At 49.2% G+C, this 17,800-nt stretch overlaps 1 protein-coding gene across 1 annotated transcript in view; it reads left to right on the top strand.

Moving 5' to 3' along the window:
* The window catches only part of XYLT1 (xylosyltransferase 1), a 347,669-nt gene that overhangs the window by 95,937 nt on the left and 233,932 nt on the right, over positions 1 to 17,800 (top strand). The window contains exon 2 of the mRNA XM_052635619.1: positions 5,189 to 5,227. Within this exon, the coding sequence (XP_052491579.1) occupies positions 5,189 to 5,227 (39 nt within the window). The remainder of the gene's footprint in view (positions 1 to 5,188; positions 5,228 to 17,800) is intronic.

Below are 17,800 nucleotides of genomic sequence, written 5' to 3'. Positions count from 1 at the left end.
TTTGTTTTTAGTCTTGACATGTGTGCTAATTTCTATCAACCGTGTCCACTACCTTTTTTTAAAAATACAGATGCTCTAAAAGGATGCCAGTAGTTAAGGTGGTATTTAACCTTTTACTTCCTGTATTCTTCCTTTTGATAAACATTATCTAGGTTGCAGGATTACTTTGTCTAAGGTAGGACTGTATTGTCTGATAGAGCTACTCTAAAATAGCACAGGTTTCTTGAATACAGGGTGTTGGGATTGAATCCAGGCTTCAACAATATCCGTGTAAACTTGGACAAGTTATTCAATCTCTGTGGTCATCAGTTTCCCCATCTCTATAGAGGGAATAATAGTAGTGCCTACCATAAAGTTGTTACAAGGATAAATGGAATGAAGTGTGTATAGAGGTTAAGCCACTGCCTGAAACATGGTATGAAGTTAACAAATTATTAGCCATTACTTAACAAGTAGCTTAGTAAGTTACTACTAGTATTCATGACTATTCTGAATCTTGGTCAAATAATATCCCCATGGAATAAAGTTTAGAATAAACCAAAGGAATGAGAAATGTCTTTATCTCAGAGCAAGGAGGTTCTGAGTGATGATCCCCTTTAATGTTGCTGTGCAGCTGAAAGTGTTGGTTGTTTAGTCGTGTCTGACTCTTTGTGACCCCTTGGAGTGTAGCCCGCCAGGCTCCTCTGTCCATGTAATTCTCCAGGTAAGAATACTGGAGTAGGTAGCCACCCCCTTCTCCAGGGGATCTTCCTGACCCAGAGATCCAACCTGGCTCTCCTGCATTGCAAGTGGATTCTTTACCATCTGAGCCACCAGGGAAGCCTCAATATGTTGTGATGGCACCTAAACAAATTCGGAAGAACTGGTATATTTAGTGAAGAGGGCTGAAGGCTGACTCAGAGGTAGTACCAGATACTGATGGTGAGTGTTTCTTTGCTTGGTCTAAGGAACATCTCGAATGGAGCCTGGTACATAGTAGGGTCTCAGTAAGTGATAGCTATTAGCTGTAGTTATTGCAGGTTTCTGGGATGTATTTGCAGACTTAGGGAGAATATGTATCTTTTCATTTCCAAGGCTGGGCTGTTTATACAATACATTTTAGTTCTATCAAGGTCTACCTTGGAGAGTATATTCACCACAACGGCACTGTGTAACAAGTCAATCTGAAACTCAGTGGCTTGAGATAACAGGCACATATTCTGTCTGTGAGTGAAGGTTGGCTCGGGGTTGGCTAATCGAGGCTGGACTTAGCTTCAAGCTGCAGATTGGATCGGGTCTGCCCCGAGTGCCTCTCATCTCCCTTGGACCAGCAGGCTACCTGGGGTGTATTCTCCTGCACTGACCAGCAAAAGCACAAGAGGTCATGCTCAATCATGCACACACATTTCAAGCTTCTACGATGTCTTAACTGCTAATGGGCAGGCCCGAGTTCAGGGAGGAGGAAGCTTGCTCTGCAAAGAAATGCACGATTATGTGACCAGAGGGTGTAGATGGAGGGAGTGGTGAAAATGAGGGCCACTAATGTTGTCTACCCAGTTCCCCACTTGGCTTCCCCACTTTAGTCATTGCAGTAGATGATATGAAAGGGCTTTCCTTGCTTTAGGTGGTTCCCTGATTCTCAGTCCCCACATTAAGATTCTAAAAGCTCTCCACTGTAGCATCCGAGCACGTTGCGAATTCCCCATTGGTCTCCAAGAGCCTTTCCTCTGACAGACAGGAATTTACTCTACTGTAAACCAAAGAGTCCCAGTTTAGACAGACGCGATGGATTAGGCAGACAGCATCATTGACCCGGTTCCACTTCGTTAGCCTTTCCAATTAAGGAGGATGTTACTGAAAGTGAGACCTCACAGAGATACCGTCATACCTTGAATCCTCTGGTCTGAGCTTCTGTAGGAAGAGTCTATGGGGTCGCACAGAGTTGGACACGACTGAAGCGACTTAGCAGCCGCAGCAGCAGGGAAAGTCTTATATCTCAAATGTGCACAGAGGGAGGGGAGCATGAATTTGTTGGCCAGTGAATCTTAAGTGTTAATGACATGGCCATTTGTGAGTTACTTTGTCTGTCTTCTTGGCTAAGTAATTAACATGCTAAATAGGTAGATTTTTGCTTTTGTTTTTCTAGAAGCTTTTCAATGAATATTAATCCTCTGACCCTGCACACAGAGGATCTCTGATCATGGAACACCAGATAGTTGGTGCGGTAGTGTACCCACAGGCTCTGGGTTTTGTCAACACGGATGTCAGAGGTTTCCTATGGCTTCCCGGGAAGGTCTTTTCCAGTGAAGTTGTTCATGGGGTTCAGGATGGCATTCTCCCCTCTCCCCCGCCTCCCCCGTGGGATTCTGAGCAGTGAAGCGTAAGCCCCAAACAACAGCCAAATGCGCTGTGAAGTACAGCTTAATTAATCTGGGCATGCACCCAATACCCCATCCAATGCTTTGCAAGGACCTGGCCTTAGAAAATGAAGCTAATGTCTGAGAAGCAGCTTCTTAGTTTCCAGTCAAAATCTGGATGCTGGGATCAGAATAAAGAGAGGGACAGACAGACACACAGAGACTGACTTGAGCTGAAGCACAGACTTGCGTGCTGTCTCTCACTAAACAGCGTGGATCTGACCCATGCTGCCTAACGTGGACCAAGACCATGGCCTTGCCTCCTGGACTAGAATGGGCCCTGTGCAGTGTATTTGGCCTGACCCTGGGAGCCTGGGAGCACAAGGTTCACTCTCTCTGCAGACAAGTGATACCGGAGCTGGCTGGGGGGCTCCATGAAGGATGCTACAATAATGAGCCTCACTTGAATAAAGAGTGGTTCAGGGAAGGTTCTCCCCCATTGTAGTGGCTACCTCTTTCCCCTTGAGAAGGAGCTGGTAAGGGTTTGAAGACAGAGGGATGCAGTATTTCTTACAAGACTTCTTCAAGGTTGTGGTTGTTGTTTTAATATTTATTTGTGTGGCTGTGTTGGGTCTTAGTTGGGGCACATGGGATCTTCCTTGCATCATGCAGGCTCTTTAGCACATGGACTCTCTAGTGTTGATCTTGGTTCCCCCAGCAGGGATCGAACCCTCGTCCCCCTGCGTTGCAAGGTGGATTCTTAACCGCTGGACCATCAGGGAAGTCTTTTTCCAAGTTTCTTTGTGGGCCAAAGCTGCAGTGTGGGGAGAGGGGGAAAAACGCCCCTCAGTATCTTCTTGGGGATGAGGAATGTTCAGGGCCAGGGTGGAGTGTGAAAATGAGGGTGAAATGTCCTCTTGGCATCAACCTCTGAGCTGCACCATTGAAGAGACGCTGGGAATTAGAACTGGAATTGGGAGAGAAGAGTCCCTTGTCTTGAAGGAAACAAAGTCAGAACAGACCAGAAAGCAAAGCGTTCCTGGGGTCAGGTGTCTGATGCTCATCAGAACCAGGCATCATTATCAAGATGCCACGGAGGAGCAGTGCCTCCATGGGTGACAGTTACTTAGGATGGTGCAGGGTTTAGATGTTCCAGCCTCTCCACACTTTTTTTAAATTATGGAAAGAACACTGAACATGAGGTCTGTCCTCTGACTGAAATTCTCAGTGTACAGTGCCATGTGGCTAACTCTAGGCTCCGTGTCATACAGCAGGTCTCTGGAGCGTATTTGGCTAGTGGGACTGAAACTTTATACCAGATACATAGCATCTCCCCACTTTCCCGCTCCTTCCAGCCCCTGCCAACCACCCTTCTACTCTCTGCTTCTCTGAGAGTTTATTTTAGTTGCCTCATAAAAGTGGAATTACGAAGTCTGTACCCCCATGGTCCTGGAAGCCAAATTCTTCATAGCCGAAACATGGAAACAACCAGTATGTCCACTGACTGGTGAATGAAGAAAGCATGGTGTGTATATATATGCACTGCCTGCATGCTCACTCACTCGGCCGTGTCCCCATGGACTGTGGCCCGCCAGGCTCCTCTGCCCGTGGGATTTTCCAGGCAAGAATACTGGAATGGGTTGCCATCTCCCCCTCCAGCGGATCTTCTGACCCAGGGATGCATCCAACCTAAGTCTCTTGTGGCTCCTGCAATGGCAGGCAGATTCTTTACCACTGAGTCACCTGGGAAGCCCCATATATATACACAGTGGGATATCATTCAGCCTTCAAATAAGAAGGAAATCCTGCCATTGGGAACAACACGGGTGAACCTCGAGGACGTTGTGCTAAGTAAAATAAGCCCATCACAGAAAGACGAATAAGGCATGATTTCTACATTTCCTTCTTGTTCACAGCAGAGGCCAGGGGGCTGGGGCGAATTTGCATGCTTTCTGGAAGCCTGTGTTGGAAAATCTGCTTAGATAAAAGCAAAGATTCCAATTGAGTTTGCCCTTCGGGGCTCTAAAATCGTGCCCATTCTCAGTCAGAGGCAGCTTGAGGTTACTTTCCCAGAATCATGAATCCAAGATGATTAAGTGCAGGGCCAACATAGTCCAGACAAAAATAGCCTTTATGTGCTGAGCTTCCTGTTTTCTTTGGAATCCACTTGCTGAAAACTGTTACCTCCTCTCCAGGCCTCCCTTCCTCCTCTGTACCCACCCTGCCCCCATCCCCGGAGTTCACGTTTAATGACCCGAGAGAATTTACCACCGAGCATTTCCAGTCAATTGGCTTTTGTCACAAGTGAATGAATGGGACTTTCTCTGGCCTTCTCTCTCCTGAAAGGAATCTTCCCCAGCCCATTGGAATGTGCCACACAGCCCGGGAATTAAGCTCGTTCTTGTCCCTCTGTCTCATTCCTTCCCTCATTCGTTCCCAGATCAGACACAAAGTGGTGGCCTTGCCCCTCATCGGGACTTTATATTCTTTCAGGTTCATTTCTAATCCTCATGCGGACCCATCTTCTCCTTCCCGTCGATGCTTTGAACACTCTTTGAGAGGCTCTGCAAGGGGGCTTTGTTTGTTCCTTCCTTACGCTTGCACTTGATCTTCTTGCGTGATCTCCTGCGGGTGTCCCTGCAACCTCCTAGTGAAAGGTTTTATCCTTCTTCCTCACGTGGGTGTGGGAGGAGGTGGAGAATGTCGCACGGAATGGGGGCGACCGAATGGGGCCACGCTTCCCCTGCGGTTGCTTGAGCACCGCAGAGGTACAGCCTCGTTTTAAAGTGGTGCCGGGGTAGTAGGCTACATTTCCCCACCACTCACAGGCATTTTCTCCTTTTTCCCCACAGGACCCACAGCCAAGCCCAGTGATCACCCTGGAGACCCAGGTGAGTACCTCCCCATGGTCTCTGTCACCTTCTCTGTCCTGATGCTCTGGAGCCACTTCTCCAGGGAGCGTTTATCAACATCCTCTTGGCTCCAGGACTCAGAAAAACGGGACAGACATGTAATGGCTGTCTCGCTGCCCTGTTCAGACGTTGTGTGTGAACCCAGGTTCTGAAAGCTCCATGGGAAGAATCAGACCTGGCAACCACAAGTTTGTTTTCTAAGTCTGTGAATCTAAGGAGGTGTATCTTCGGGTTGATCATTTCCTTAGCTCTGTGGGCTGGTCAGATACCAAAGAGAGAAGACAGGGTGCATCCCAGCCAGCACCCCACAGCTAACAGAGTGTGACAAGCGAATGCACGTAGCTGAACTTCTCAAGGCTCTTCAGTGACTCCTGCAGCTCCAGGGACCACCTGCCTCCCACTCTTTACCCTCATCACGAGCATCTCTGCCCTGTCTTCCCCAGGGGAGTGAGAGGCACGCCCACCCTACTCCTCCTTCCTGCATGGAAGGCCAGAAGTTGTGAGGAAAGTGGATTCTCAGGGTTCCTTTGGGTTCTTTTGTCCTCTCCCCACCTCCATTTACTTATTTGGCTTCAGAAATATTAGTTGCTCGGTCATGTCCGACTCGTTACAACCCCATGGACTGTAGCCCACCAGGCTCCTCTGTCCATGGAATTCTCCAGGCAAGAATACTGGAGTGGGTTACCATTCCTTTCTCCAGAGGATCTTCCCAACCCAGGGATCAAACCCGGGTCTCCCTCGTTGAAGGCAGATTCTTCACCATCTGAGCTGCCAGGGAAGCCCAGTCGACTTCAGGGATAGCCAGAAAACAGAGCCAGCATGAAGGAGCAGTGGTGGGATTTTAAGGGGATAAACACCCAATTTTAGCTCCTGTTTGGTCGTCCTCTCATCTGCTTTTTCCCAAACTCCTGCCAGCCAGGAGGTGATGTGGCTGTCACCTCAGCCACATTTGCCATATGTGAATTGTATATTTTGTTTATCCTAAGTCACCTACAATACATTTTCCCTGACGTTAACTTGTTTTACTTTCGGAAGTAGACTTACCCTAAACTGATGATTCCCAATCAGGAGCGTCTTTGACCTTCAGAGGATGTTTGACAATGTCTGAAGACATTTTTGGTTATCTCACCTTGGAGGGGGCTCACTACTGGCATCTAGTGGGTAGTGACCAACTGCTGCTGCTAAGTCGCTTCAGTTGTGTCCGACCCTGTATGACCCCATAGACGGCAGCCCACTAGGCTCCCCTGTCCCTGAGATTCTCCAGGCAAGAACATTGGAGTGGGTTGCCATTTCCTTCTCCAATGCATGAAAGTGAAAAGTGAAAGTGAAGTTGCTCAGTCGTGTCCGACCCTCAGCGACCCTATGGACTGCAGCCTTCCAGGCTCCTCCGTCCATGGGATTTTCCAGGCAGGAGCGACCAGAGAGGCTGTTAAATATCCTACAAGGCACAAGACACCCCCACAGGAAAAATTATCTTGCCTGAAATGTCGGTAGGGCCGAGGTTGAGAAATGCTATCTCAGGGAATAATATTGGTGAAATTACAAGTTTTATGAGCCAGTTATGTTTTTTATTTTTTTGCAGAACTTTTAATATTGAATTAATAGAATTAAAAAGCTCCTTTGGGTGCCCTTTAAACTCATCACAGCATCCTCTCAGATTTATGTGCATTGCACTTTGGGAAATGTGTCTCTCTCCCCAGTCTACCCCATGGATTATGAGATGCTGGCCCTTCTCTATCAGTCTTTCCCCAGAGAGAAAATTTATGACTCAGAAAATCCCTGGGCACATAGTCTGCACCCGGAATTCTGGAAGCCAATCTGGGATACAGTAGCCTAGATGGTTCTAGATGGTTCTGGATGGTTCTGTTCTTGCCCCAGCTGCATCTTTTACTATGGAAATTGCCCCACCAGTTCTGCAAAACCTTCATGGGCAAGAACAGTCTGTGTGCCCTGGCTCTGGCTAGTATGTTGTGCGTGACAGTTCCCCCACCTACACAGTGACCTTGCCCACAATTACGTCCATGGGCCCCAGATACCTGAGCCCTGGTTTGCCATGTGCCACAGCTGGCTTTCTGCACTGGTGCCATGCTGCTGGGGAAATGACTCAGTTTGTCTCCAGACAGCAGTGCATCAGTCTCATCTGGCGCTCGGTCTTTGGGGAGCCATAGGATACTGTTGTCTTTCCCTGAGTTCTGATCGCTGATGTTAAAGAGATGTTGGAACCCAACCAAAGTGCAGAAGTGTTCTTTGTAACTGTTGGCCCAAGCCCGTGGCCAGCTTTGACTCTGTGCTGGGCCTCAGCCCATCGTGGGACTCACAAGGGGATCTTCTTCAGCTGCCTGCAGGCAGGGCAGACGAGAGGGGCAGAGGAGAGGTTTTCTGGCAGAACATGGTGCCCCAAATATCGCCCATATGGCCTGAGAAAGATGGCAGATGTGGCCGAGTATGGAAGAGCCAGCCAGGCAGAGGTGAGTGGAGGATATCTTCTGAGCCCTGGGTCAACGCCCTCTGCCCGCTCCCACCTCTCCCCGCCCCAGTCCCCTTTGCTCCCAAGAAAGGCATCACCTGCTCCGTTCTGGAACACAGGTGCCACAGGTGTGCCTGATTTCGAGATTTCATTGTGAGCTCTGTCCGTACATCAGGCCACAGCAGCATGGCTTGCCCGGGGCTCAGCCTGCATCGGGACGTTGGGCCAGGTGGGGGCCCGTCCCTCCACGCATCCTCTGTCTCCCTGGTACTCACTGCCTCGGCCTCCACCCAGTGTTCCCAGGCAGCTGTACCCAGTTGGGGGAGATGCTTTGATCGGCTGCTGAGGCCTCTTCTCTCCGCAGTCAGCACAGCCAAACTTCGCATCTGTTGGCATCAGCAGGACTTTCTCTGCTTAACAGCCAGATTAATGAATGAGGAAGTCGCATAATCCCTTGGGTCAGTTTTCTCTCGGCAGGCTGTCCCTGGGGGTACGGAGGACTCCCTGACTTGCGGTTGTGAATGCATTTCTGGTCTCCAGATGGTGGTTACCCGGGAACCAAGTGATCTAGAGATGCAAAAAGAATGTCTGAAAGGAGTGTGAATTTGGTTAGCAGCGCTGGTGTGATCCCTACTCTTACTGACCTTTACCATTTGCCAAGAACTGATTTTCCCCACTGAATCCTCAAATGCCATTATTCCATGGGTCTTTTCATGATATCCAACTTCCAGATGAGGACCCTAAGGGTCAGAGAGGTTAAGTAACTTGCCCAAAGACACACAGGACCTAGCATTGGTGAGTGTCAGACTTGGGGCCATATGACATCGGAATCTTCTTTTCTCAACCTCTCTCCTATTTTTCCACAAAAAATAAAAAAAAATTGCTTTGGCATCGTTGGATGCCATCACTGACTCAATGGACATGAGTTTGAGCAAGCTCTGGGAGTTGGTGATGGACAGGGAAGCCTGGTGTGCTGCAGTCCATGGGGTCGCAAAGAGTTGGGCACGACTGAGCAATTGAACTGAACTGAACCAGTAGAAAGACTTGCTAATGCTCAGAAAAGCTGGAGGGATGAGCTTGATGTATGCGCCCCAAGGTCAGTATAGATAGATAGTGCTTTGTACAATTTTCTGCAGAGGTACTTAGGTAAGTAGGTAGAGGAATGACAGATAGATGGTAGGTGGGTAGTTGTATAAATAAATAGAGATAATGCTTTCTGTGATGCCTAATTCTTTGACAGGTTGCCACTAGGCTTGTGAGTCAAAGGGTTTAAACAATGGACCCAACAGAAAATTTATTTTAAAAACAACAAAAATGAAACATCTTCCTGTGCAGCAATAGTGTTTTGGTGAATTTGAATGCTTATTATTAACTTTTCCCAGGTGGCGCAGTGGTAAAGAATCTGCCTGCTAATGCAGGAGACATGGGTTCGATCCCTGGGTTGGGAAGATCCCCTGGAGTAGGAAATGAATGCTCATTGTTTGATTCTGTCTTTCTCATTGGTCCCCAAGATAGTTCATCATTTCTGAGCCCACTCCTGTTGGCAAGGTCTCTCGCCATTTAATTTTAGCATCTCTGCTTCCCATCCTATCACCCGCCCTGCCCAGCATCATCACTGTCAATTAGTTCATGGCCTCAGCTCCAACACTGAGATCCCCTGGGAGCGATAATAAAGGAACTCTTCAGTAGAGTGAAGATACATCAGTCTGCGTCTCTGTGAGAGGACGCAGAGCAAACCTTGCTTGGAGGGGAGCAAACCTTCCTTTACTCTGAGATTCCTCTCCGGGTCTGAAGATCAAGGGCAACAGGAGGAAAGCTCCTGACTGCTCAGCCTTCAACAATCTACCCGGTCCTTGAATTTCTTTGGTCAGCCAACAGAAGGTACAAGGGCCGGGAGTTGCATTCACATTATTTAAAGATAGTGCTGGGGTCACTGAGGATGTGATCAAAGCTCCCGAAGAAAACGAGCAGTGGGTGGAAGGAAATCAGTCCAGGAGAAGTTCATCCATTTATCCAGGTGGTTACCCAGCAAATAGTTCGGGGTCCAAGAGGAGGCCCGGCCTTGATTCTAAAGATACAGCAGTGAACAGGACAAAAGGAGCCTTGCCCGTGGAGCCCCCATTCTGCCTGGGGGGGTCAGTGAATTTAGGAACAAGTAAGTACGCCCATACTTTCGAGGACTATTGAGTAAACAAAAACACCACCAGTGTGTCTGTAAGCGGGAGTGACCGGACACCACAAGGGGGAGGGTGCGCAGGGAGGTCACTTTCTAGAGGTGAGTTTCAAGCTCAGGAGGTGACGTTTGAGCTGAGAGCTTACAGTGGGTAGAGTTAACCAGGCAAAAAGGTGGCCCTAATCCTGTTTGGAGAGTTTTTCATATTACATCTGAAGTGAAGTGAAAGTTGCTCAGTCATATTCAACTCTTTGTGGCCCCCATGGCCTATATAGTCCATGCAATTCTCCAGGCCAGAATACTGGAGATATAGCCTTTCTCTTCTCCAGGGGATCTTCCCAACTCAGGGATCGAACCCAGGTCTCCCACATTGCAGGCGGATTCTTTCCCATTACATCTGGGTTCCTGTAAAAATGGTGCCAGTTTTCCTTAGAATCAAGTGTTAGCTCCTTGGAGCTCTTTTGATGACTTTGTGGCATTAGAACGTCAGGATGAATGAGGAATTACCTTTCTCAGGCAAGGGTGATGGGCAGGAGCTGAGGTGGGACCCAGGGAGAGGGGCTTAAATGAGGGCTGTCAGGTCAGACTAGTGTCTGGAGCAAGCATTTTGACAGGGAACTCCTGATCCGAGCAGTGCTGATCATGGGACTTCCATGAAAAATCAGCTAATCGTCATCATCCGCTAATTAGCTGGCTTGAGTTTAGCTGAATTGAAGTCTGAGTCTAAACTAGTGGTTCACAACTTGGGGGCAGTTTCACTACCTTTACGCCTGGGGACACTTGTTGATGTCTGGAGACATGTTTGATTGTTATAACTTAGGGGCTGGGGAGAGCTGCTGTTATCCTGTGGGTAGAGGCCAGGGATGGTGGTAAACACCCCACCAAACATGCAGTCGCCAGTGTCAGTAGTCCCAAGCGTGAGAAGGGCTGGTGTAACCTCAGTTGCTATGTGGACAGCTTAGTTTACAAAGACGGCCCCGGCCACGTAATTGTGAGCGTGTAGAGGGCATAATTCCTTCCTTCCTTGGTGTTCTCTTTGTTTGTGTTCAGTCATCACCCTCTCTGGTTAATATCAGACCTCCGCCTCCAGGCTCTTGGCCGTGACACATCCACGCCGCAAAGCCTCTAGGTCTGAGTTGCCAGAGAGTGCTTGCATGCACGGGAATGACTCACGGTGCTTATGAGCGCGTGCACCATGAGTGGAAAAGGGAAAACACCTCTCAGAGATGGTTTCCTGAGAGATCCAAGGGCCCAGCAGTGCAGAAAATACACAGCATTTTTTTTTTTTTTTTTTGAGTTAAAATGCCTAGCTATTTGGCTGGATTTGGAGAGGGCTGGGCCAAGGCTTTTGGACCAATGGAGCAAGACCTGTGAAAAACTCAGCTTTAAGGCCCAGTTCCTCTTTCAGAGGCAGACCACAGCCTCCTCTGTGCAAACTTCTTTCTCCCGAAGCTGTTCCCCGACTCCCAGGATTAAAGCAATTGCTGTCTCCTCGCCTGGCTTCCAGCTCTGGGCTTCGATTAACCTTTCCCTCCGTGGAGAGCGGCTTGGGGAGTAATCAGGAGCCTCTGAATGGCTCTTACCTGAATCTCCAGCCCATTAATTCTTATGGTGCCCGGCATCTGTTGAGAAGACAGTGAGAGCAAATTGCTTCGCAGCCCATCTGCTTTCCTCCTGCCAGCCTCCTTGGGGGAGCAGGACCTCTCTGGAGCAGATAGGGCTGGTTTTGGGACCAGCCAAATCTCTCCACCACGGTCTTTGCCTCTGGTTCTGATTTGCCGGGTCTTTAATTAGCCTTGGTGGGAGGGGTGGGACAGGGAGGTGACTAGTTGGGCCCCTGCCTGGGCTGGGACTTGGCTCGCCAGGCAGGGAGGCTGGACTGGGCAGGAGAAACGTTCTCAGAAAGGGTTTGCGGTCCCACAGCCATGGTGCTGCCCTAGTCTGCATGACTCAGGACCCGTGCGTTGATGCAACATTCCACAAATAGCCAGCAAGTTCCCCAAAGGGTAGGCAAATGCACGATTTTGAAAAATAGATTGTGTTGAGGTCATTATTGCTCTGTTCTTGGTGGGAGATGACTTCTTCCAAGACGTTGAAAGTTTGAATTTTAGCCCTTGACTGAGAACACTTCAAACTGTAGCTCTTGTCAATAATGTCCAGTGTATTGACACAGCAACTGTATGTTCACTCTGAGCTGAGAACGACCCATATAACTGTACATTTAGTACTTTTAGCCAGCGTTCTCTAAGCACTGTGAACATGGGCTGGGCAGTTTTCTAAGTAAGCTCTTTGCATGGATTCACTCAGATTTCACAGCTGTCTCCTGTGGGAGATACTACTGTCATCCCCATTTTACAGACGAAAAACTGAGGCATAACCAGTCAGGCTGCTTGTCCAATAGCTAGCTCATGGAGCAGCTGGGATTTGGACCTGGCAGTCTGACTTTCATTTATCAGGAAATAGGTGGCGCTTGTGGTAAAGAACCCACCTACCCGTGCAGGAGACATAAGAGATGAGAGTTCAATCCCTGGATTGGGAAGATCCCCTGGAGGAGGGCATGGCAACCTTCTCCAGTAATTTTTGCCTGGAGAATCCCATGCTATAGTGCATGGCTTTGCACAGAGTCAGGCATGGCTGAAGCGACTCAGCGCATAACACGCATACGTGATGTACGTACATCAGTGCATACAGTCAGCAGTGTCTAAATTCTCCATCTTCAGATTCAGCCAACCGTGGATCAAAACTATCTGAAAAAAAATCCCAGAAAGTTCTAAAAAGCAGAAGTTGAATTTGCCACATGCTGACAGCTGTTTGTATAGCATTTACATTGTATTAGGCATTATAAGGAATCTAAAGGTGATTTAAGGTATAGAGAGGGAGGATGTGTGTAAGTTATATGCAAACACTGTGCCATTTTATATAAGGGACTTGAGACGCTATGGATTTTGGTCTCTGTGGGGAGGCCTGGGACCAGTTCCCCCAGAGATACTGAGGGAAGATTGTATACACAGAATACATATAGGTGTGTGTGCATGTGAAGTCAGTTCAGTCATGTCTGACTCTGCGACCATAGCCCACCAGGCTCCTCTGTCCATGGGTTACATTATAGTAATAATATGTTACACATTAGATGTCATATGTTATGTATTAAAAAATATAATTCTGTTTCTATATCTAATTTATATCTATCGAATCATTATCTCATGTGTATCTATATCTAATGTATATGAGCATTATATTGCATAATTATAATGCACGTGTGTAATGTGTACAATATAACATACATATGTTCCATATAGATTAGATAGCTATAGAAATCAGGCAGGGAGATACAGATTAGATATGGAATACATGTATGAACAAATATGGTATAGCTGTGGGCTTCCCTTGGTAGCTCAGCTGGTAAAGAATCTGCCTGCAATGCAGAAGACCCCAGTTCCATTCCTGGGTCAGGAAAATCCCCTGGAGAATGGATCGGCTAGCCACTGCAGCATTCTTGGACTTACCTAGTGGCTCAGATGGTAAAGAATGCACCTGCAATGTGGGAGATCTGAGTTCAGTCCCTGGGTTGGGGAGATCCCCTGGAGGAGGGCATGGTAACCTACTCCACTATTCTTGCCTCGAGAATCCCCATGGACAGAGGAGCCTGGCGGGCTCTAGTCCATGGGGTAGCAAAGAGTCGGACGTGACTGAGCGACTAAGTACACAGCACATTCTAGAAGTAAACAGGCCTCGTTAATAGCTCAACTTCATGGACAGTATAGGGTAAGGTTGACACTAAGTAAAAAGTAGAAGACACGACTGAGCGACTAAGCGCAGCACAGCGTGGAATAGCCATAAATGTAGTATAGACCTAGAGGAGATACAGCTGTAACGACAGATGGAGTTATAGCAGGGGCTTCCCTGGCGGCCCAGATGGTAACGGACCTGTCTGCAATGCAGGAGACCTGGGTCATATGTATAGGTATAGCTACAGTTTAAGTGGAGATGGAGAAAGAGGTAGTGATCTCTCCCTTGGCAGTCCCCAGCAGTCAGGTTTGGAAATACCTGGCTGTACAGAATGAATTCCAGGTGCACAGCCGAGGCTCCGTGCAGTGGGAGGTCCCCTTGCAGAGAGCGAGCAGAGTGGTCACGCCGTGAGGAGGAGACGCATTTCCCATCCAGTAGATACATCATCTCAAGCAGCCCCCAACGTCAGCTCAGAAGGGAAGCCCACAGTGCCCCCAGCTGAGCAGCAAGGAGCACCGCCAGATTTGCACTGAATTACACGCTGGAGGTTTGATGAGGAGGGGCTGCTGCTGTTTGGCACACGGAGCACACGTGTGCATGCTCAGTTACTTCAGTTGTGTCTGACCCTTTACGACCCCATGGGCTGGAGCCCTCCAGGCTCCTCTGTCCATGGGATTCTCCAGGCCAGAATACTGGAGTGGGTTTCCATGCCCTCCTTCAGGGGATCTTCCAGACCCAAGGATCAAACCCATGTCTCCTGTGGCTCCTGCACTGGCAGGCAGGTTTTTTTTGTTTTTTTTTTGTTTGTTTGTTTTTTACCACCAGCGTCACCTGGGAAGCCTATACCACGAGTTTTGAGGCTTAGTCTGTCTTCTCCATGGGGTTTTTGGGTAAGGTGATGTGATCCCGGGAGCTTGAAAAAGAGAAGGTTCCAGGGCTAGAATGTTCAGGCTGGGTTTGAAGATTCTAGTTATCAAGGTAATTTGGCCAAGAAAATTACTATCGCATAAAACAGCAGCATGATGTGGGTCCTGGTGGAGGACGGACATTCAACTCCCAGGGGCCAGACTTGGAGGATTTAGGAATGCAGAGCATCCAAATGCTGTTTCTGCAACATCGCTCTCATGTTTTCTCCATGCTAGGACTTTGCTAAATGCTCTTTATGTGTCACCTTATGTAATCGTGACCTGGGGAAGGGCCATGTTCCCCTCCCTTGCAAGTGAAGACACTGAGACACTGACAGGTTAAGTCCTTGGTCCAAGACCACAGCCTCCCAAGTGGCAGAGGAAGGACCAGGGCAAGGCCTCCATTTCCTGCAGCATTGGCTGTGCCCCCTGCCCCTCAGGGCTCACCAGGGTCCATCTTTGTGCATTAAATCTGAGAAAACCTGGAGTGGCCTCAGCTTTTGTGGTCACCCAGTATGTTAGTTTTAGACTTGCTTTCAGGTGATAATTTGCTGTTGCCAGTCAGGTAAGCCACACATGGCTCCTGGCTACGGGACATTCACACTCACCCTGGACAGTCAACAGCCCCACGCCTCCCTCACGCACCCTCTTGCTGACTCCACCACGGGCACTAGGTCTCAACACCCTGAAATGTGCTGGGCGTCTCCCATCCCCAGCCCCATCATGTCCATTCCCCATCCATCCATGCTTCTCTGGGTCCCAGAGGTTGACCTTGATGGGTTTCATCAGTGTGGGCTTCTCCCTGCTCTGGCCAAGGGGAGGCGCTGGCAGGAGACATGAGGAGAGGGGGGCCATGGATGGGGTCATTTGCTATGGGTTGGCTGAGTCGCCTGAGCGGGGCTCAGCTCCCGTAGGGCTGACCTGTCCCATAGCTACAGCGACTCGCCCTAGAACCTGATCGCACGGACTCCCGGAAGTGACAGCTGCCCGCTGTGGCCAGCACCGCTCTGTCAATTTCCCTTATAGAAAATGTCCCTTTGGAAAGTGTCCTCAGCTGTCCCCCAGGAGAGTGGCATCTGTTTCCTCGGGGCCTGGACATTGAGCTGGCCTCTCGCCCCTTCCGAACATAGCACTCCCAGCGGGGCTTCCCATGGTGAATCACTGTCCTTTTTGGCCCTGCTGTGTGGTAGAGTAGGGGGTCCTCAAACCAGAGGAAGGCCCCAGGATGGGTGGGAGAGAACAGTGACTCTCTTGTGGGTGTCTGAGCATTTTTCAGGGCGGAAGATCAGAGCTGTTAATTCTATTTGCGACAGTCTCCACCCCCTCCCCACCCCCCCAACCAAACTGAGGAGCCAACAGTCTCAGCATTGCTGTGCTAAATAAAGCATGAGAGGAACCCACGTGTGTGGGAAGGATGCCCCAGGCAGGGACCAGGCTGCTCTGAGTCTTGTCACTCACACCCTTGTGCCCGTCTTGGCTCCAAGGCAGTGAAGGGTGCCTTCACCTGGAAGGGACCAAGATCTAGGCTGGCGAGGTGGGGAAGGCAGGGCTTCGACTCCTCCCCTGTTAGCCCAGAGCAGACAGACAGACACAGAGAGACGTCAGGGTGTTTCTACCAGCAAGCAAGGCCTTGGCATACTCTCCTTTTCTCATTCTGTCACTCCTCCAGGAAATATAACCGTCTTAGCATTTGAATCTGATTTCTCAGAAGTGCCACCCCGTGTCCTCTGCCTCTGAGCACCCCTGGGAGGTCTAGCACGTGGCCAGTACTCCAGCCCCAGTGGTTCTGGCTGGGGGGCGGGGAGGTCATCTCCCAGCAGGACAGAGAGGTGGGGCCCCGGGCCCAACCTCAGTGCTACCTCCCTGCTGGGTTCCAGTGCCTTTCTGAAAAGGAACGTCTTGTTAATAACCCCTTCTAATTTTCTTCTGGGAACTGCAGCTCTTATTTTTCCACAGAAAGGAAAGGGACTGAATGGAAAAACTCAAGTTAACTGTGGTGCAGCTGCCAGATGGGTGGGGCTGAGGACTGTGGGGCAGCTTTATTGTCCTGAGAAGGAAAAGCCCAGCCAGCTCAATGCTTAGAAGAAAGAAACTCCAGCTACACAAGAGGCTTAAGCGACTTCTTTGCCAGTGGCTCGCCTGCCCCAATTATAGCTGGTACAGTTGTAGGGGGGCAGGAGCTAACTTTCTCAGGACATCCTAGACCCAGAGTCATACACAGGCTTTCTGGTGGCATCTCCAACTGACACACAGGGTTTTTATTTGTTTGGTGTGGAGCGGGGGTTTGGAGGGTTTGTGGTAAATTGGAAGGTAAAACCACATTGAGCCTTGAGACATCAGCTAGTGGCAAGGACCAGCTGCCCTCTTTGGATGGGGCCCAGGGTCACCCTCGTGATCTGTTCCACTCATTCTCCTTGCTGGCAGGCTCCTGGAGCACTGTGTGTGTGGTCCTCTGTGCAGACAGGATTCTGCATCCCACTGGGGTTCAGGTGCAGAGTAGTTCAGGGCAGCCTGACCACGCCACACAGCCCCTTGGTGGGGCAGGAAAGGGCCTTGTAGACTTTGCAGCAGACCGCCTGGCTCACTGCTGACCTGCCGTGAGACGTTCCATATACCAGCTGATGTTGTACCTCAATTTCTTTAGAAAATATGAAGGTACCAGCAGTAGCTGCATCCTGGGCAGTTGGGATGGTCAAATGGGCTAATATGTATGAAGCAGAAGGTGAAAGAGGAGAATGAAAAAGCTGGCTTAAAATTCAACGTTCAAAAAAATGAAGATCATGGTATCCGGTCCCATCACTTCATGGCAAATAGAGGGGGAAAAAGTGGAACCAGTGTCAGATTTCATTTTCTCGGGCTTCAAATGCAGACAGTGACTGCAGCCACGAAATTAAAAGACGCTTGCACCTTGGAAGAAAAGCTATGACAAACCTAGACAGTGTACTAAAAAGCAGAGACATCACTTTGCCAACAAAAGTCCATGTAATCAAAGCTACGGTTTTTCCAGTAGTCACGTGTGGATGTGAGAGTTGGACCGTACAGAAAGCTGAGCACCAAAGAACTGATGCTTTCAAACTGTGGTGATGAAGAAGACTCTTAAGAGTCCTTTGAACAGCAGCAAGGAAATCAACCCAGTCAATCCTAAAGGAAATCCACCCTGAATATTCATTGGAAGGAATGATGTTGAAGCTGAAGCTCCAATACTTTGACCACCTGATGCAAAGAGCCGATTGACTGGAAAGGAAACCACGATTCTGGGAAGGATTGAAGGCAAGAGG

Source organism: Budorcas taxicolor, chromosome 2 (assembly GCF_023091745.1).
Source record: "Budorcas taxicolor isolate Tak-1 chromosome 2, Takin1.1, whole genome shotgun sequence".
NCBI lineage: Eukaryota > Metazoa > Chordata > Mammalia > Artiodactyla > Bovidae > Budorcas > Budorcas taxicolor.
Note: the sequence above shows the minus strand (reverse complement) of the source record. Positions and strands in the feature narration are given on the sequence as shown.